At 48.2% G+C, this 19,879-nt stretch overlaps 1 protein-coding gene across 2 annotated transcripts; it reads left to right on the top strand.

Moving 5' to 3' along the window:
- Positions 1-1,714: 1,714 nt before the first annotated feature.
- On the top strand, positions 1,715-17,393 carry KMT5A (lysine methyltransferase 5A). Of its 2 annotated transcripts, none has more exons than XR_014163855.1 (8): positions 1,715-1,861; positions 5,418-5,536; positions 7,148-7,304; positions 8,837-9,044; positions 10,538-10,625; positions 11,680-11,739; positions 13,627-13,904; positions 15,097-15,233. XR_014163855.1 is itself a non-coding variant. In XM_081893428.1 (8 exons), the coding sequence occupies exons 1-8, from the start codon at positions 1,852-1,854 to the stop codon at positions 15,305-15,307; spliced, it is 1,044 nt and encodes a 347-aa protein (XP_081749554.1). In that variant the 5' UTR covers positions 1,717-1,851; the 3' UTR covers positions 15,308-17,393. The 2 variants fall into 2 exon arrangements, 1 of the variants encoding a protein (XP_081749554.1); XM_081893428.1 differs by having other exon boundaries at positions 1,717-1,861; positions 13,627-13,817; positions 15,097-17,393.
- The last annotated feature ends 2,486 nt before the right edge of the window (positions 17,394-19,879 follow it).

Raw genomic sequence — 19,879 nt, 5'->3', positions numbered from 1 at the left:
TAACTATGACCTTTTCCTGCCTAATTCAACAATGGAATCTTCCAGTGGGTTTTAACCCTTGCTGGATTCAGGAATTAGAAGGGATGCAGGCATCATACAGCCTAACCTCCACTCCAGTTTACACCATTATGTTACAGGATGCACATTTGAGGTGTTTTGTGTTTATTTAAATATTAGTTGAATTGTTTTAACGGATTCTAACTTGTATTTTATGTTGAGACACTTTGAGACTTTTTATATAAAAAGCAACTATTAAATAATAAATAATAGCTATTAAAGAATACTCACAACTTCAGCAGCGCCATAGTTGCATGTCTCCTCAGAAGTAAAACTCATTGGTGGTTTAGTAGTTATGCACTGCATATTGGGAGAAGGCAGTGGGGTCTGCATTGTGTTTTACTCGAGCTCCAAGATTCACCAACAGGAGTCAGGCGAAAGAGACATTCACTTAGGGCTCACCCATACTGCTGATTAATGTGGGTAGAAAGCTCCCTGTACCTCCATTGATTCTTTCCTGTCTATAAGATGTTGTCCCATAGACAAGTCCTATATCACTGCTTTCCCACACTTTCCTCTCCCTCAATCCAGACTTTCTCTTGCCATTTGCTTTATGGAGTATCCCTGATGCAGTATGAGAAAATATAGATTGTGGGAGGGAAAATGAGGGAAGGGTAGGGTAATTTTAAGATGTTTCAGTATTTTAACCTTTGCATATTTTAAAATAGGTTTGTAATTTTTTCTCAGTGTTATTATTTAATCTTTTTGTAAACCGATTTGAGTGGGGTTTTTTTTACAATCAAACAATGAAACAAGCAAGGGACACGGGTGGCGCTGTGGGTTAAACCACAGAGCCTAGGACTTGCTGATCAGAAGGTCGGCGGTTCGAATCCCCGCAACGGGGTGAGCTCCCGTTGCTCGGTCCCTGCTCCTGCCAACCTAGCAGTTCGAAAGCACGTCAAAGTGCAAGTAGATAAATAGGTACCACTCCGGCGGGAAGGTAAACGGCGTTTCCATGCGCTGCTCTGGTTCGCCAGAAGCGGCTTAGTCAAGCTGGCCACATGACCCGGAAGCTGTACACCGGCTCCCTCGGCCAATAAAGCGAGATGAGCGCCGCAACCCCAGAGTCAGCCACGACTGGACCTAATGGTCAGGGGTCCCTTTACCTTTACCTTAACGAAACAAGCAAGCAAACAGATTCCACACCTGTTTTCCAGCCTTAGGGTGCACCCCTAAACCCCCTTATTGGAGAAAAAGCCTCAGCTTGAACTCTGTGCCGCTTTCTATCAGCTACGTGTGTTTCCTTATGCCGGCGTTTCTCAAACTTGGGTCCCCAGCTGTTGTTGGACTACAAGTCCCATCAACCTTAGCTAGCAGGACGAGTCTTCGGGAGATAATGGGAGTTGTAGTCCGACAACAGCTGGGTCCTTCCGCCTGCTACACTTAATAACTCGAAACTGTTACACACACGTGGAGTTAGTCCCGCCGAGAGGAGGGACAACTATCACCCTTCTCCTCCTATCAGGCGCCTGCTCTCCCCCTCGCTCGCCAATCAGCGGCAGCCGAACGCCAATTTTAAACACTCCTCCTCGGGAAGCTGTACTGAGGTTCAAGTGCAGAAAGGGAGCCGTAGCCAACCAGAGGCCGGGGAAACGTGAGCGGCGGGCAGCCGGACCAATGGAACGACAAGGAGAAACTCCACTGTATCCATTTTTTTGAAAGCGGTTGAGAGGTTGGGGAAAGCCTCCCGCATCTGTGCTGCGGATTGTCCAAAACGGGGAGAAAGGAGCTCCCCTCGGCTTGTTTCTCGTCTGCCCCGTTTGCTGCTGGCTGTGAGCTTTGCTGCTGGCGATCATGAGCAAAGGTATTCCTCCCCATTGGTTGGAGGACTATTATGGGATGGGGTTTCGGGAAGAATTTGGTATGGGAGGAGGGGGGTCCCAAATGGACAGAGGTGATGGGGAGGGGGGGGGCAAAGGGTGCTTGGGAGAGCAGGCGAAGATGGGAAGTGGGGAGGGGTCTGCCTTTGGAGGAGTGAACTTTTAAAAGTGAACGGAAGCTAAGCTGCAGGATGGGAGATGGGATTTTTGGTGCGTGGCTGGAAAAATTCAAGTTGCCCTGGGGTTGGGGAGCAGGGGCACCTTACCAGCGGGAACCATGGATGGTGGTCCCCAGTTTTAGACGATTCTGGCACTTCTAACAGCAAAAGGTGTGGGGCTTCCCCTCGGACCTGATTCTACCAGTTCTTCTGATATCTTCTGAGCTTTTACAGTGTGTAACTATAATGGATAGTTGCTGAAGGGAGTTGAATTATACCAGTGTTTGTCAAACTTGGTTCCCCAGTTGTTGTTGAGGCCATGTACATTGTCCCTGCATAATCCATAGCTAGCAGGACCAGTGGTCGGGGGTGTGTGTGTTGGGATGTGGTTGTTACCTGCATCTAGGATTAGTTGTCTAGCAGCATGGCTTTTAAAATTGATTAAATCTGCAATGTCATTTAGCTGGGAGTATGCCCCAGTGAATTCAGTAGGACTTACTTGGAACATGGTTAGGATTTGTGCTGTAAGTTTGTGTAAATAGCTACCTGACAGTTCTGAAGGGCCCTATCTAAGGAGAGGCATTCCTTTCTGAAGATGAGATACAGTAATGCCTCTGTTAAAGGGGAACCCTCCCATCCACGGCTTTCACAATTTTAATTTTAAAAAATCAAAAAGAAGTCTGCTGTTTAATTAATATTGGAAGCACTCAGTGGCGTAGCGTGGGGCGTGCAGGGGGGGCAGCCGCACCGGGCGCAACATCTGGGGGTTAGGGTTACGGACGCAAATCCACGGGTTAGGGGGTGCAAATCCACGGGTTAGGGGGTGCAAATTACTTGCCTTGCCCCGGGTGCTGACAACCCACGCTACGCCACTGGAAGCACTTTTAAAAAAAAATAAAGAAAAAGGATCTGAATCGATAAATTGTGGAAGCTTCTGAAATTAAGATTTGTATGTAGAATAAAATATAGTGTTTCGTTAATTCACCCTTCTGAAAACTGTTCTTGTTGTTTTGGTATTTTTTTAATTTGCATTTTCACATACTGTACAACAAACATTTGAAAAACAGCAACAGCAGCTAGTTGCTTAATTCTCATGGAAGAAAGTGTATCTGGCAGCTTAAGGTTAATGCCAATATAAAGAGAATGCCTACACTGTGAATTAAGGTAATTAGTCCAGTAAATTCCCCAAGGGTTTCCATGAGTTTGATGCGGTTGTCTGATTTGATAATCACATCATGTTTAAGATGTAGCAGTGTAGGAGGATAAAAGATCCATTTTGCCACTGGCTGCTTTGATCTGGCATGTCAATGTCCCAACCTGGGCAACTGACCATACATGTATCTACCAAGAATCAACAGACAAACCTGGTGCAGACCCCCAAGGTTTGGCTACTTCCAGATGTGTAGCCACAAATAAGAACATTAGCATTTCCCTCTAGAAATTGTTTAAGGTTAGAAGTTCAGGTGATGGGGGGCACTGTAAGGAATGCATAATTGAATATGAGATCACCTCAAAAAAGATGCTGAAGAATTGGAAAAGGTTCAGAAAAGGACACCCAAAATGATCAAGTAGATGGAGCAACACAGGAAAGTACAGTACTTAATTACACAGTGCATAGTTGAACTATGGAACTTGTTTGCACAGGAGGTAGTTATGGCCACCAACTTGGATGTCTTTAAAAGAGGATGATGAGACAAATTCTTGGAAGAAAAGACAACCAGTGGCGACTAATGGTGATGCTTCTGCTCTGCTGCATGGTTGGAGGCTGTAATACTTCTGAATGCCAGTTGCTGGAAACTGGAGGAGGGGAGAGGCTCTTGGGCCTGGATCCTGCTTGAAGACGGCCACTGTGAGAACAGGAGGCTGGACTAGACGGGACACTGACATGATCCAACAGTCTCTTATGTTCTTAAGTAGTATCTGGGGTACCTTGCATAAATGTTAGGAGGATGTGAACCGTGGTACTGTGTGCTGGGAAATCTGAAGGAATGTGGAGTTGAGGCGTTATGTCTAAGGTTGCAGCCATGGTTGAGTGTCTGAGGTCCCAGATTTTGTAGCCCAACCACCTCCAAGGAAGCAATTTGCTTTTGCTTAAAAAGGTATAAGGAGCTATTCTATGACTGGAGCTATTTCATGACTAAGACATCACACAAATACATAGCTGTCAACTTTTCCATTTTCTTGTGAGGAATCTTATTCCCTTAAAAAAGGGAAAACGTTGACAGCTATGCACAAATAAACTTGTGATCCTACACACCAAGGATCCTTCAGCTTGGCACCCTCCAGGCTACAACTCCCATCAGCCACAGTCTGTATGGCCAACAGTCATCAATAATGTGAATTGTAGTGCAAAACTGAACACAGTGAATATGCACAGATAAATGTCAAATGTCTGGGGCTGCCTGTATTTATGACTTGGTTGTTTTGCAATTATTCTGTTTCCCTGCCACAATATTTCAGTCTATAGGCCGTGGAGCATGTTTAGGTACAGAGGTAGGGCAGAGAGTTATTTGGCATATAAAGTGCAGATGACAGCAGAACTCTCTGGGGAGGAGGGTTTCTACTTTGTAAGGGGTCTGGGGCTCCATGTGGAATAAGAAAAAAGAAGCTTTTTAAAAAGCCATTGTGGGGGTGCATACAATTGCAGGTTCTTGTGCAGAAATCCAACAAGTCGTTTTTGTTGGTGTCAGTGCCTCTTCAATGTCTTCATGCAGCAGCATTGTTAAAGAATCTGAAGTCCTAATACAAAGGTATGAGCTCTAGGGGTGAAGGGGGAAGCTGAGCGGTGGCAGGAGGTGGGCTGTTTTGGGGGCGCCGGGGGAAAGCCATGCTATGGATCAAGCGCTGTCATAAATACCAGGACGGAAGGAATGGTAACTTGGGAAAGTCATGGCCGGAATCTATATCTGGGGGTCTGGAAGTGGGGCAGGTTATGCTCAGTGCATATCAGGGCCGCTGTTTGGGGGGGCTTAAGTAGGCTGCATGTGCGGGAGGGGCGGAAAATCCAAGGGAGAAAGGCTTTGGCGGCGGCGGGAGACTTGGGATGAATGGCGATGTGGTCTGTGCCGGAGCTTGAAGGCTGGCAGCTGGAGGCTGCTTGCTGCCGGCAGACGGACTCGGGGGTGGGGGTGGGGAGGCTAATTCCGGGGGGGACGGAGATGACCCCGGCTGCTGAGCTGCCTGCCTGCCTGCCGCGGCTCCACCTGGTGGCCGGGAAGGAGCCTGGCCAGCCCTTTAAACATGGCGGTGGTGGGAAGCGGGGCGGCGGCGGCGGCGGCGGCTCCTCTTGCGCGCCGGGGGCTCCGGGCATGAGCCGGCGCCGCGCTCTGACCGCCGCCTTTGCCCGGCCTCTTCCCGCCACCCGACCCCGCTCCACCCGCAGGCCGGAGGAGGAGGAGGAGGAGGATGTCCCGACCCCGAGAGGGCAGAGCCGACGGCGGCGCGGAGGTGGTCGCCGAGAGCGCCGAGAAGCGGGGCGCCAGCCGGCCCAGGATGAACGGGGTAAGCCGGGGGGGGGATCGCTGCTTCCCTTCCTCTCCCCCAGCCTCGGACCTTCCCCCTGCCCTTTCCCCGCAGCTCTCTCTCTCCTGCCCCGCACTTGCCAAAAGGAGACGGCGAGGCTGCTCGGCCTCTCCAGCGCGCCCTGGGCGCAGCGCGGCGCCCCCGAAGCGGGCGGAAAAGGCCTCTGGCGCCGCCCGGCGCGCCCGGCTCGTGGGCTCGGAAGCGCAGCCGGGGACGCCGCGCCCGGGGCTCCCCTCCCCGGTCACCCGCCCCCGCGAGGGCCTTTGCTGCTGCTGCTGCTGCTGGCGGGGCGCGGTCCGTGATCCTCCCCGCCTTCGCCTTTTTGTTCATCTTCGGGTCCCACCAAGTCGGAAGGTTGGAAATGGCAACTCAAGATCCTGTTTAGAAGAAGAGCCTTTTAAAGTAGGGGGCGGGCGAGAGCCCCTGGACTTCTCAGGAACTTTAAAAATGAGTTGGGCTACAGATCTGGATGGTAGCCTTTTATGGGCTTGTCCCCCCCCCCCACCATGAAGAGTCTTTTATACTCCAGATTTGTATGCTGTTCACCCAGGGCAACTCTGATCAAGCAGGCTGCATCAATCCCCATTTTATAGATGAGGCCAGAAAGGAATTGGCTAAGCGAGGCCAGCATGTGAGTACATTGCTGAGCAAGGATTTGATCCCCTGCCTCCTTGCTCCAAGCTCAGAAATAGAGCACTAGGTCTTAAAATGAGACATTCCCCCCCTTTCTCCTCACCCCCCCTCTGCTTGCTGCTACTTTAATTATCACTACTGTTATTCTTATTTCTAAAGTGCTTCAAAAGCTAAATGCTGTACAAAATTAGACCTTTTCTCCAGGGATAGAACTGTTGGTCCCTTGTACCATTTTGAAAGTGTAATATTTACTTGGAAACAAATGCCCACTGTTTTAGTGGGCATTGCTCCCTAAGGCAGGAGTTACCACTGTGGTGTCCACAAAGGCTCCCCCTAGTAGAATAGGATGTGGTGTGCACTTAGTTGTGTCTGGGTAGAGCCCCTGATATTTTCTCCAGTTTGCAGATTGTTAGTGTTACTAGATTATTACCTGCCCTTCACCAAAAGGTACCAGGGCAGGTCAGCAGCTGTATAGCCCTGAATGTGACAGGAGAGGCTTGTTGCCTTCCTGCCTCAGTTGTAGGCTTCCTGGTTAGCCACTGGGAGTGGCAAGATGCTGGACAGGATTCAATCTTTGGTTTGACCCAGCAGGGCTTTTCTTATGTGCTCAGTCCTATTCATGACGTGGAAAAAATTCACATTGAGTCCAGTAGCAGTTACTGCCCTGTCAGTGTGCTATGACTGTATGCATGTGCACTGCCACTAAGAATCCTAGTCATGTTTCTCTCTTCCAGTGTTGCATCCTGATATTTTATTGGGAATTGTACACACAGTTGTAAACCTCAGCTTCAGGGGCTAGAAACTTGGTGAGTTCCCCACTCTGCCCGCCCTCCCGCCCCCAAAAGAAAGCTGGCATTATCCACCACAATTCTAGAGCTGCATATTTAAGAAGCACAAAAATATGCCAAGAGAACCCGTGTGCCTGCATACTAGAATATTCTGACTGTTTCATTTTAGGAGAACATATTTACTTGCCAGTCCAAAATCTATACCTACATGAGTCCAAACAAACCTCCTTCTGTACGACCTCCACTTCAAGAGGAAAACTCCGCCACACATCACGAGGCAAAATGCCAGAGCAAAATGGGGAATGAAAGCTACAGAAAAGGAGACGGTAAGCATGAGCTTTTGTTATTAGCGACTTGGTTGGCAATGGGGCCAAACCCATTTCGATCAAGGGGTGTGTGTGTGTGTGTTTGCACACGCATGCATGCTTCTTTTTAAATTTGTTGCCTAGATTTCACCCAGAGGGAAAACGCTTTTTCACGAGCACCAGAAGAGGTTTCTTACAGTGATGTTGCATCATCTCTGTGGGTGCTGCATCTTTCCCCTTCCCCACCCCATGCTGTATCCTCACAACAGCCCTGTGAGGTAGGTTAGGCTGAGACACAAGGATGAGGCCAGATCCATCTGGAGAGCAGAGATGCGAACACAGCTCATCCCCCCCCCTCAGCCCATCCACATTCAACTTTTCAACATCACACTGACTCTCAAGCTCTCTAGAGTCTAGACCAAGAGAGGCTAAGCTTTTCCACTGCAAGGGCCACGTTGCTTAGTTGGGGAAAAAGTTGAGGGGGAAGGGCACCTGGTACCTCCCCAACCCCAAGCCAACACGTTTGGTGTTTACAGGGAGGATTTGCATATCCTAGTATCCAGGGCATTCCTAAGGAGGAGGTAGAGACACGGAGTGGTATCCAGTGCTGGATTACCCATTAGGTAGACTAAGTACATGCTTGGGGCATGAGATGTTTTATTAAAATAATGTGGCATTTGAAGAAGCATCATGGGAAAATATATCCTACAAATGTTAATTTAACTAATGCAGAAGAATCAGAGCCTGTGTTGTAATAAATATATGTTTTATTACTGATATGGTATTCTGAGTTATATGTTCCTGATTTGGTCTCATCCCCCAAAGCATATTGTGCAATTTGGTTTCTTTGTTGTTTTTATTTTGAATTACATACCAGGGAGGGCGCAGTAATCATTTCAGTCCTTAGGGCCTCTAAAGGTCTTAATATGCCCTGTGCTGTGTCCAGTGTGTTGCTGAGTTGAGGTCACTTACAGACTGACTTGTTCCACTGGTGAAAAGTGTCGCCCCAGTGGAACGCTGTTGCGCTAGAGAATGCCTAAGTAGGATGCGGGCAATATCTGTGACATAACAGACTGCGCAATCTCTTGCACAATGGGCTTCTGCTTGCACAAAATGGTTGTGCTGGATTTCTCGCTTGCGCAATGTTAAATCCCACCTGTCCACTAGCACTGGATACAGCCCAGAGGTAACATTCAGGTTTGTTGCTCTGCACACCTTTGCCTCTGGTCTCCTCTATTACTGGCATGTGGCCTGAGGAATGTTGCCCAGATGGTAATGCAGCCCTTGAGGCAAAAAGAGAGAGAAGATTTCTGAGACGTGCGGTAGAGGAAACAAGGTTTGGGTGGGAAGCAGAGCTCACACTCCCATGTCCATTCAGTTGTTGGACGGGTTTAGCCGTCAAACGCATCTGTCTATCTCCACAGCCTTTTTTGCCTCCTGTGGGTTAGAATAATGTTTAAGCTGGAGCACTGTTTTGACATGGAGCAAAGCAGATGTGAGCCTCCTCTCCTTTCATGTTTATTTGCATCCCCCCCCCCGGCTATCATTTGCAGACAGACTAAATATTGGCAATGCTGCCGACAACACTATGAAATCTGAGGACCAGAACAGCAAAGAGTGTGAATCTCCAGCTTCCTTCTCTAGTCCCAAACCTGAAGCCCCACAGCCTCCAAAAGCCCTGCCTCCAGAGCCTGCTGATGCAGCAAACAGAAAGGAAGCCCCGAAGAAAGGTAGCAAGACCAAACCTGGCTCCAAGAGAAAGTAAGTGTGGCTCCAAGAGTGGCTCTGGAATACAAGTGAATAAGGCAGCTTTCAGGCTTACAATCTGAAAGTCATGGCGCAAAAGGAAGAGCAGAGGTTGAGGGAGAAGTGGGGGAAAGCGAGCACTGTTCTTAGTTTTGGAGTTCTTGTAATATCCAGCTGGAATGGAAAATAATTTGAAGAGAGGAGGACCATAAGTTGCTGGTCTCTCAGCAGGGCTGGTGGCAAGACCCTGCAGTCCCGTTTTTCTTCTTTTCTTGTAGCCTGATAGAATGGCTTTTCTTGGCTTAATAAAGCTGTCACTTTTTAAATGGGGCGAATGCCTGCTTAGGGGCGTGGGTAGCGCTGTGGTCTAAACCACAGAGCCTAGGACTTGCTAATCAGAAGGTTGGTGGTTTGAATCCCCATGACGGGGTGAGCGCCCATTGTTCGGTCCCTGCTCCTGCCCACCCAGCAGTTCAAAAGCACAGCAAAGTGCAAGTAGATAAATAGGTACCACTCCGGCAGGAAGGTAAATGGCATTTCCATGCACTGCTCTGGTTTCGCCAGAAGTGGCTTAGTCATGCTGGCCACATGACCCGGAAGCTGTACACTGGCTCCCTTGGCCAATAAAGCAAGATGAGCGCCGCAACCCCAGAGTCGTTTGCAGCTGGACCTAACGGTCAGGGGTCCCTTTACCTTTACCTTTTAATGCCTGCTTATTGTCAGTAGGTGCTAGAGTGCAGTCTGTAAACAGTAAAAACAATACTGTACATGCAACTCCCGTTTTGCATGCATTCTGAGAACACGCAACTGTGCTCACGTGCATCACCACAAACCTAGAAGTGGCAGGAAAAGGGGGGTGGGGTGGGTTTATGCATGCTCTGCCGACGCACATGATAACCCAGAATGTAATCTCCATGCAAAACGAGGGTTGCCTGTACTATCAAGCATAGCAATAATAACACCTAGTGGGAATAACCAATTATCATAACATGAAGAGGATGAAAAGGACACACAAGAGGAAGAGGGGAATCATAGAGTTGGGAGGGACCTCAAGGGTCATCTAGTCCAACCTCCTGCAACGTAGGAATCACAGCTAAATCACAGGAAAGATGTTGGAAATTTAAAAATTGATCACATAAACTGACTGTATAAGCAGTGATTTCAATTGCAAGGTGCTTTTGGGTGATGTTACGGTATAATGTAGGGCTTGGGGATCTGTGGTTGCTGGATGTTGTTGGAGTCCCATCAGCCGCAACTGGATTGGCCAAAGGTCAGGGGTGTTGGGAGTCCAGCAGCCTCTGAGAAGCCTCAGCCCCCTCCCCATCTCCAAGCCAAAAGGATGCAGAGCTTTGAGGGGACACTGAGCTCTTTCCCAAGCAGAATGGGGACGTGGCAACCTCATAGGCGTACTCAGCACAGAGATGCCTCAGCCTGGGAGAGACGAGGCTGATTTAAGGGGAGAGTGGGGGAGCCCCTGGCGTTCATGTGGCTTTCTCCATCTCTCTCAGAGCCCAAGGGAAAACGCAGCAGAACCGAAAGGTCACAGATTATTTCCCTGTTAGAAGAAGCTCCCGGAAGAGCAAAAAAGAATTACAGGTACTGTCTTCTCTTGTGGTGCCTCTTCAGACAACTTTGCCAAATACCCCTTGGGGACAGATATTCCACCAAGGAACTGTGAAAACTCTTGCAAAGGGTACCATGGGAATGACTGCCCCATCTGACAGCCCAGTTCTCCCACCTTGTTTCTGGATTTGTTTTCTTTTAATTCCCCTTGCTTATTTAGTCACTTTTGGGGGCCAAGCAAAGCCTAGCAAAGCAACAAACAGAGAGAAACGTAAGGTATACGGACATACAGATACATGGGGGGGTGCTGAGTTAGATCATCAGTGTTCTCTTAAAGGCAATAGTAGAAAATTGTATGGTTTTAGGCCTCCTTTGAATGCCAGAACCTGACAGGGCCAAACAAATGATAACAGGAAGAGAGGTCTACAACTTAAGGGCCACCACTGGGAAAGCTCTGTCTCATGTGCTCACCAGTGCAGTCATTAAAAAAATTTTTTTTTGTGTCGTCAGTTTCACCCAGTGGGCACATGAGCAGGACCCCAAGATTACTGATCCTGCATTACAAATTTTAGTGGTCTCAGACTTTTGATTTTAAGTTTTGAGAAGCCTTTTGCCACTTTGTGCATATAACAAAGCCGAGACTTTTGCTTCCGTGTGTGTATCGTACTTATATTCCTGAATTTACACAAAATAAGGGCTGTAGAATGCTTATATGAAATGGGAGATTTTATTTTATCATTGTGCAGTAGCATTCCTATGTGCATTTACAGGGAAACAAGTCTCGCTGTGATCAGTTCGACCTCCTAGTAAGTGTGTGGTTGTGTGTTAGGATTGCAGCCCAGCCCTTTTGCATAAATGCTGTATCCCTCATCATGTCTGCTTGAGAGTAAGCCTTCAGGAACTTTCTAAATAGTAGCACTTAGGCAGTGATCCTGTGCACACTTTGCATGTCTACTCAGCAGTAAGCCCCATGGAGCCCAGCAGTGCTTCCTCCCTTGAAAGAGTGCATGGGATCACAGCCCTAGGCTCATTCTTCTAAAGGTAGTGTTTCCAAGTAGCATTGCTATGTTTCTTGATCTCTTTTCAGATAGAGGAGAAAAAACGGATAGATGACTTAATAGAGAGCGGCAAAGAAGATGGCATGCAGGTAACGGCAACGGCATCATGGCAGTGGTGGTCTTCCAAGGGCAGGCGTGGGCAAACCTCCAGGTGAACTATGGTTCCCATCAGCCCCAGCTAGCATGACCATTGAGCAGGAGTGATGAGGCTGTAGCCCAGCAGCTACTAAAAAGCTACAGGTTCCCCATTCCTGCCTTGGGGCAGCCTTCCCCAACCCGTTTGGGTGGCAACTCCCATCAGTGCCAAGCAGCACAGTTGCAATCCCAGGAGTTCCACCAGGTTCCAGTCCACCAGGTGACATTTTGGCAACGCTGGGATTCCCCTGTGGAGAGTGAGTTAGCTATTAGTATACAGCAGGGGTACTGGGTAGGATATTTTTAAGGTAACCCCACCCCCACCCCAAGTGGGAGGTATTTATTTTTAGTTGTTTGTAGTATTACAACAGATTATTGTAATATTGTAATGTAAAGATTTTTAAAGGGTTTTTTTGTTGTTGCCTTGACCAAAATAAAGCAACTAACAAATTTAATAAATACAAATAATCATAATTCTGTCCTCCTCTGACCTCCAGTGAGATAGCAGCTGCTCTGTGCTGGGTTCAGGCCGACTGCAACAAGAGAGCGGAAATCGGGTGTTTCTGCAGCAACGGTCGGCCTTGGACTGAGCCCCACACAGAGGCAGCAGTTCTTTCCCAGCCACAAACTCTGCTTTCTGTTAAAGGGCCCCAGCCTGCTCCAGCAGCCTTTTACTCTGACAGGGCAGGGGAAGCTCTGGTTGCGCCGAGGGCTCTGTGGTGAAATCTTCCGAGGACAGCAGGGCGAAGCCCTTGGCTTCTGGGGCCTTCCCCGTGTGCGGTTCTGCTTCTGATTCAGAGGCCCCACCAGCAGTGCATATTTAAAGCAGTGTTCCACCCCTTAAACTTCCCTCAGAGAATCCAGGGAATGGGGGTTGAACAAGGCTGGGCCAAGACTTCTTGGCAGCTGAGGCAAACCACAAAATGGCAACACACCCTGCCGGGGAAGAGGGGGTGAAGAAGATCTACATCTGGAACGAGGGGGGTGAAGATCTACATTGGGAAGGAAGGTGGGAGGAGACTGGCAGCACCTTCTGTTCACCTGTTTGCCAAGGAGGTGGAAGTTCCAGCCTCCAAGGAGAGCACCACAGCCATTGCTGCCACTGTGGCAGCAGCAGCAGCAGGCAATGGGTTCCTTGGAGGCCGGAACTGCTGCCCCTGCGGCTCCTGCTGCCCAAGATAGTCTTAATGCCTCATGGGGGGCCCAGCCCTGGTGCTGAGAATCATTAGGAGACCCTCATTCCCCTCACAGAGTTGCAGTTCCCAGAATTCCCTAGGAAGAAAGATTGGCTGTTAAACCACAATGAGAATTTTAGCTCTGTGAGGGCAGACGGGGTGTGTGGGTGTCTCCTAATAATGCTCAGCACCCTTAACAAACTACAGCTCCCAGGAGTCTTTGGGTAAGCCATGACTATGTAAAACAGCATCATAGTGCTTTAAATATATGGTGCTGTTAGGGCCAGAGTCCCTGGACCGCTTCTCCAAAAGAAAGGGAAATCTGACCCCAAGGTAACCAACTTGGTGCCCTTCAGATGTCACTGGACTCCAGCTCCCATCAGGCTTAGCTAGCACAGCCAGTGGCTGGGAATGATGGGAGTTGCAGTCCAGCGACAACTGGAGGGCAGCCGGTTCCCCACAGAGCTTTGGGGTGTTTGATTTCTTAGGCAGTAATCTATTTTAGAAATTTGGGAAGTCTCAGAAGCAGTGCAAAATATGTTAACAGGGATCGGCTCCTCAAAGATAGAACGGGGGAGATCCCACTGGAGACCCACAAGTCCATAGCTGCAGCTGCTGTCGCCCCTGGCCTGCGGGTAGGTTAACATGTCTTCTTCTCCTCTGCAGATTGACTTCATTGATGGTAAAGGGCGAGGGGTCATTGCAACCAAGCATTTTAAACGAGGGGAGTTTGTGGTTGAATATCACGGGGACCTCATTGAGATCACGGATGCCAAGAAACGAGAAGCTGTCTATGCCCAAGACCCTTCCACTGGCTGCTATATGTACTACTTCCAGTACTTGAGAAAAACATACTGGTGAGCTCCACTCCTTCTGCGAAGATGCATCTTACATCAGGGCTGGGGAGCCTGTGGACTTCAACTCCCATCAGCCCCAGCCAGTAGGTCAGTGGTCATGGATGATGAGAGTTGTAGTCCAACAACATTGGGAAGGCCACAGAGTCCCTACCTCTAATTTGGAGGGTGAGGTAATGTTGCTTCAGGTTTTCCTTGGCTTGGAGATATGTGGGCGGGTTCCTGAATGAAAATGGAAGGGGCATATTTCCATGGCAAAATATTTACTGAGAATCAGGCCATGTTAGAGTAGTTTGGAAGCTTTTTCTGCCTATGACTCCCATGACACAGAGCCAGGATGGGAGGCATGTGGTGCACCCGACGTTGTGGGACTCCAATTCCCTTCAGCCCCAAAGGACCAGGGCTGATGGGTGTTTTGTTCTAATGTCATACAGAAGGCTACAGACTTTCCTACCAGTGTGCTAGAGCACTTGTTCTCAAAAGGTGAGGCAAGTGTGGTGGAAAGATTCAAGGACAATTTAAACATTTAAGCATTTCAGTATAGTATAGTATAGTATAGTATAGTATAGTATAGTATAGTATAGTATAGTATAGTAATAATTTCTTTTGGATACACAACCAGGAACAGTACTCACGCTTTTCTTCAAGAGCATTGGCCAGTCTACAGTTCTCCATGACATATTGTTGTGAACAGGGATTTTCAACCCTGACAAATATGGAAGATCAGAAAAGAGAGAGGCTTCTTTGTGTTGATGAAATGAGAGTCTGTTTGTCTCAAATTACGACCTAATATAGATGAGATTACCTGGAAAAAGCAAACTTGCACCTCTCATTGTGTTTGTGTACATACTTAAGGTGCATATTTAAGAGGCTTGTTTATAATTATTTTTGGGAATGTTTTATGTTCTTATGTAGCTGCATTGTTCTATACTTTCTGGATTTCCCAAGATCACAGTATAAAGTGGTTGTGTTCTATGTCATAAATCAAGCACTGCTATGAATTTTTCTTTTTCTTTTCCACTGTATTTCTTATCAATAAAAAAATCAGTGTGGCATGAACAAATTTTTATTCTAAACAAGTTTAGAACCATTGGCCTAGAGCAGCTTTTCCCAACCTTGGACCAACAGAGGTTGTTGGGCTACGACTCCCCTCATTCCTAGCTAGCAGGGCGAGCGCTCAGGGATGATAGGAATTGCAGTCCAACAACATCTAGGGACCCAAGGCTTTGCTGGAGAAATTGTGCCTTTCTTGATTTAGCGTTCCTTCTCTTCTCTTCTCTAGTGTTGATGCCACAAAAGAGACCCACCGTCTTGGAAGGCTGATCAATCACAGCAAATGCGGCAACTGTCAGACAAAACTTCATGACATTGACGGCACCCCCCACCTCATTCTGGTCGCCTCCCGTGACATTAAAGCCGGCGAAGAACTCTTGTACGATTACGGAGACAGGAGCAAAGCTTCCCTTGAAGCTCACCCATGGCTGAAACATTAGCGCAACTTCCTGGAACGGACTTACCAAGAGGACTCTTGTTTACAGCTCTTGTGGTAGACCCCCTTCCTAAGTCTGCTCTGTAACGGTGATTTGAGATGGCCGCTGCAGGGTGGAAGTCTTCCAGCCCTACCCCAAGCAGACTTGAACCTGAATTCCTGGTGATTTTAATTCATTATGCTCATTTGGATTTCCTAATCCTCACTTCCTCTACCCATCTGCATACGAACAGAAGAAATAATCAGTGATTCCTGACTTGGGATTTTTGGGACTGAATTTTTACCGATGAGAAAGCAGCTTTTACTAAGGTTTGTTCATTTTGAAGTCGCAGTTTTGCTCATGCGAGGGAGGGCGGGAGGGCGGGGAAAGGATAATATTAGGAAAGCAAACGTCTGAAGAGTGTTGACCATCTCAGGTGAGCGTCAGGGGCAGGGAAGATACCTGTTTCCCCTTCCTCTTTGGTCACTGCTTCAGTGAATGCCTTTTCCGGGGCACATCAGACACTTCCGAACTTCATCTGGGATTCTCACAATTCACAGGTGGGTTCTGGTGCTATTAACAGAAATCAGATCCCTGCAAACATTGGGTCTAATCTAGGCAGGGATGTACTTGTCCCAGTAACCCTGGGGGCTGCAAATGGGGAGGAGAGGAAGGAGGAGTTTTGTTGTATTGGATACAGTCCTGTTAGGTTGGCAACTAGATGGGCAAAGGGGTTATGTGATGCTCTGCTAAAGGTGAGCAAAGCTTTCTCCTTTCCACAGTGACTGTCCATGCAACCCTTCTGGCACTGATTATGCAGCTACTGCTTCTAGATGTACCTTCCTGGCTACAGGAAGTAAACTGGAGCGAGTTGGTCTGTCATCACCTGCTTTGGACAACAATTGACTGTATGGTCTGCCACCCTTCTCTGAAGCCTGGGATGGGGAGCATGTGGTCCACTAACATCCCAAGGGAGCCACTGGTCTCCCTTCCTGTCTTAAACCCAGCACGGATAAGTAGTCAAAGAAAGGAAAAGCTCTTCCTGCATTTTAGGCCCCAGTGAGTGGCCTCTTGCCACCTTGGCACGGCCACACAGCTGTCCTTGTTTAGCTTCCTGCCACCAAGTCCTCCAGTGCTCCCAGGGGTCCATAGGATTTAGGGACCCAGCCTCTGTTTATCTTTTTTAAAAGAGCTGTGAACTCTACTCCTGAGGTTGCTGGATTATTATTTTAAGTTTATTTTAAATAAAGGGCGTTTGATCCACGTAGAACTGTGAAGCCAAAATGTTAATAATTAACTGCACTTCCCTTCTCTCTCTCTCTCTCTAATAGAAAAGAGGGAGAAGAATAACTTGGAGAAAACTCAATGCTTTTTATAGAATCAATGGCCGACTTTTGCTTAAGGGGATTTTTTTTTAATGAAAGCTTCTTGGGACAAAGCTCTTTTTCAACAATCTGGCTGCTGGGAAGCATCAATCAGTTCTGGTGCGAACATGAGATTATTTATTTACTCTTGACTGCTCTTTGGGGACCATGTCCCCAAACTTGGACTTCCTCTTCTCTCTCTCTCTCTGGGTGGGTGTACATACATACACACACACACACACACACACACACACACACACACACATGCATGTATGTGCACACACATACAGGCACCCTTGGCACACCTCCGATTAGATCTAGTGGGATTAAATAGGTACTTGCAGTATATCTCTTAGGGCAAGGACCCTGTGACCCCCAGATGTTGCTGGAATCTAGTTTTCATCACCCCAGATCACTTGCCATCTTTGCTGCCGCGGCTGGGAGGCAAAGTCCAGCAACATCTGGGGCACATCAGGTTTCCCACTCCTGATTTTGGCTGTGCTCCTCAAGCTGGCACCAAGTGCTCTTGGACCTTGGCTGCATCCAAGGCTCTGGGAGACAGTTGGGGTGTGTATGTCCACGAATACTGTGACATCCTGGTTGTATGCTTGAGCAGCAAGTGGGGTGGGGTGGGGCAAAGGGAGATGGGACCTGACTTGGTAATGTATTTTTAAAAGCTTAAAAAAGACACCTTGAAGAAAATAATATTTCTCTGTATAAGAAAATAAAGTGATGTATTTATTAATGATGAATTGATTGCTTTAGCCAGCATTGCGGTTCTGCCTTCACCCTTTCCCAGCTGTCTCTGACCATGTTCTCACTGGGTGTCATTGGACTACAACTCCCATCATCCCTGGTCATTGGCTGGCTGGTTGAGCCTGATGGGAGTTGAAGTCTGCAACACCTAGAGGGCAACAGAATGGGAAAGCTGCTTTTGAGTGTTGTCTATGAGGTCATTTTATTTGCCATGTGTGAGCATTTGGGCTTGTGGGAACACCAGTGGCAGTTTTGGGATAGCACAACCAGTTTGGCTGCACTGGGTGCCACACTGCAGGGGGGCGTCACAACTATGGTGTAGAAACGGAGCATGAGAAGCAGGGGGTGGGGGTGATTGCCACTGGGTAAACTGGGAAGCTATTAAAATCCTGTGGCTGCAGCATGAAACCAGATTCAGAATCTTGCCACTTAGCTCAGCCTGATTAGCAGACATAGTCGTTAATACTACTGCCCTGCTCTTTGTGAAACTAGGGTTCAGTTCCCTGAGCCTCCAAAACATCTACTTCATGCATGGCATAAATTAACTTATGGAACTCACTGCCACAAGATGTGACAGTCGTCTGTTAAGATGGCTGCTAACCACAATGGTTGTGATCTACATCCTCTTTTGGAGGCCACAGGCCCCTGAATGCCAATTGCTGGGAATCACAAGTGAGGAGAGTGTTACTGCTCTTGGGTCCTGCTTCCGGGCTTTCCAGAGGCATCTGGTAGGCCACTTTGAGAACAGGATGATGGATTGGTCCAGTGTTTCTCAAACTTGGGTCCCCAGCTGTTTTTGGACGACAACTCCCATAATCCCTTGCTAGCAGGACCAGTGGCAGGGAGATAATGGGAATTGTAGTCCATCAGTTGGGAACCCAAGTTTAAGAAACAGTGGACTAGTAGATGGGCCTACAGAGCACTTACTGTGTTCTAGTGGTTGTGGTCCTCCATATGTTGAAAGTTTATAAAGAAAACAGCAGGGAGAAAGTTTAAAGAAAACAGCCTCGGCCAAGGCAGATAATTGACCCATCTACATTGGTGCTGCCTACATCAGAGTTTTGGATCCTGTGTCCCTCCAGATGTTCCTGACTACTCCCATCAGCCCCAGTGAGTGTGTCCAGCAGTCAGGAATAAGGTAGTTCAAAATGCATGGAGAGTACAAGGTTAGGGAAGCCTGCTCCACATGTTACTGGCCTCTGACTTCCACCAGCCCCAGCCAGCAGGCGAATCGTCAAGGATGAGGGAGCACTTAGCCAGCCACGCTGGGGGTGGGGGGTGGGACACAGTTTCCCTATCCTTGCGATGAAACATGGATTCAGCCAAGTCAGGGAGGATGAATTTGCCAAAGGCGATTTAGCTGTGATGGTGAGATGAACCCTCCCGTGCTGTGAGGGAGTGTTTCACTAGATGTAAGGAAAAACAACTGTGTATGGCTGTTGCCTTCATGTTATCCTCTGTGGCTTTGCAGGACTGACTGCTGCCCTGGTCCAGCAGGGCTCATCTTTATATTCCTCCTCCTTCCCATGATAGCAGCATCTTGTTATGATGAACATTTTTTCCCTGTAATGTAAATGATTTTCTGACCAATTCATGATAAGACTCTCCCTTCTGCGTAACCTGGGAGGTTATGCCACTGAAGGGGCTGTACCCCCTGACTCTCAAGAAGAACATCACAGCAAGGCGAAGACTAGCTTGGCCCCCTCCATCAGCCAGAGAAGGAGCAGGGCTGAGTACCTGCTTTTTCCTACCAGAGAGAACATTTGGCTCTAAGTGCTAGTTGCCCTGTGGCTGCAGAGCTGCAAGGAGGCACCCTCTGTCAACACCCATCAGCCAAGACCACTGGGAGGCTGCTTCCCCCTCCCACCTGCATCCAAGGAAGGATGCTGGAGAAAGGTGAACACCAGTTTTGTTGTACTATACAAACCCATGTGGGTATGAAAGGGTTAACCAGAGCCCTGAGCTGAAGTTGCCAGTGAGTGTGAGCAGGTTCCCAGCAGCCATTTCTCCCCCAAACTTCTTTCTCTCTTTGCCACCTGCTGGAACAAGCTGGAGCTGCGGCATGGCTCCTAGCTACAAGAAAAAAGCCAAGTGAACTAAATCTCTAAATAGAGATTTGTACAGCCTGCATCTTTAATGTAACCCAAATATTATTTGATCCTTTTTGTAAGGAAACAAGGTTCTTTTTCTTCTTTGTTTTTACTGCCAGCGGAAGTAGACTTGTTTGCTGTAACTTCTGAAACGTATTTGCGCTTCACTTATTTGCAAAACAAAGTGTCTGTGATTTATTCTAGCCTAAGTATTTTCATGGGTAACTGTCAGGGAACTGACATCTAAAGCGCCGGAGGCGCAAAGGCTCACTGAGGGTGAGAGAGCAGTAGCAGCGGAAGAGGGAACCAGTAGAGGGCGAGCAAGAACTCCAAGGGAAAGTGAGTCGGAGGGATGGCTCAGAGACGCTTCAAGCGAAACCAGTGGG

This window comes from Podarcis melisellensis (assembly GCF_964234715.1).
Source record: "Podarcis melisellensis genome assembly, chromosome: 16".
In the NCBI taxonomy this organism is placed as follows: domain Eukaryota; kingdom Metazoa; phylum Chordata; class Lepidosauria; order Squamata; family Lacertidae; genus Podarcis; species Podarcis melisellensis.
Note: the sequence above shows the minus strand (reverse complement) of the source record. Positions and strands in the feature narration are given on the sequence as shown.

Bases quoted from the DNA above. Each gene is read 5' to 3' on its own strand.
- KMT5A (XM_081893428.1), top strand. The intron at 5,537-7,147 runs GTAAGCCGGGGG...GTTTCATTTTAG, and splicing joins GCCGGCCCAGGATGAACGGG to GAGAACATATTTACTTGCCA. The intron at 7,305-8,836 runs GTAAGCATGAGC...TATCATTTGCAG, and splicing joins AAGCTACAGAAAAGGAGACG to ACAGACTAAATATTGGCAAT.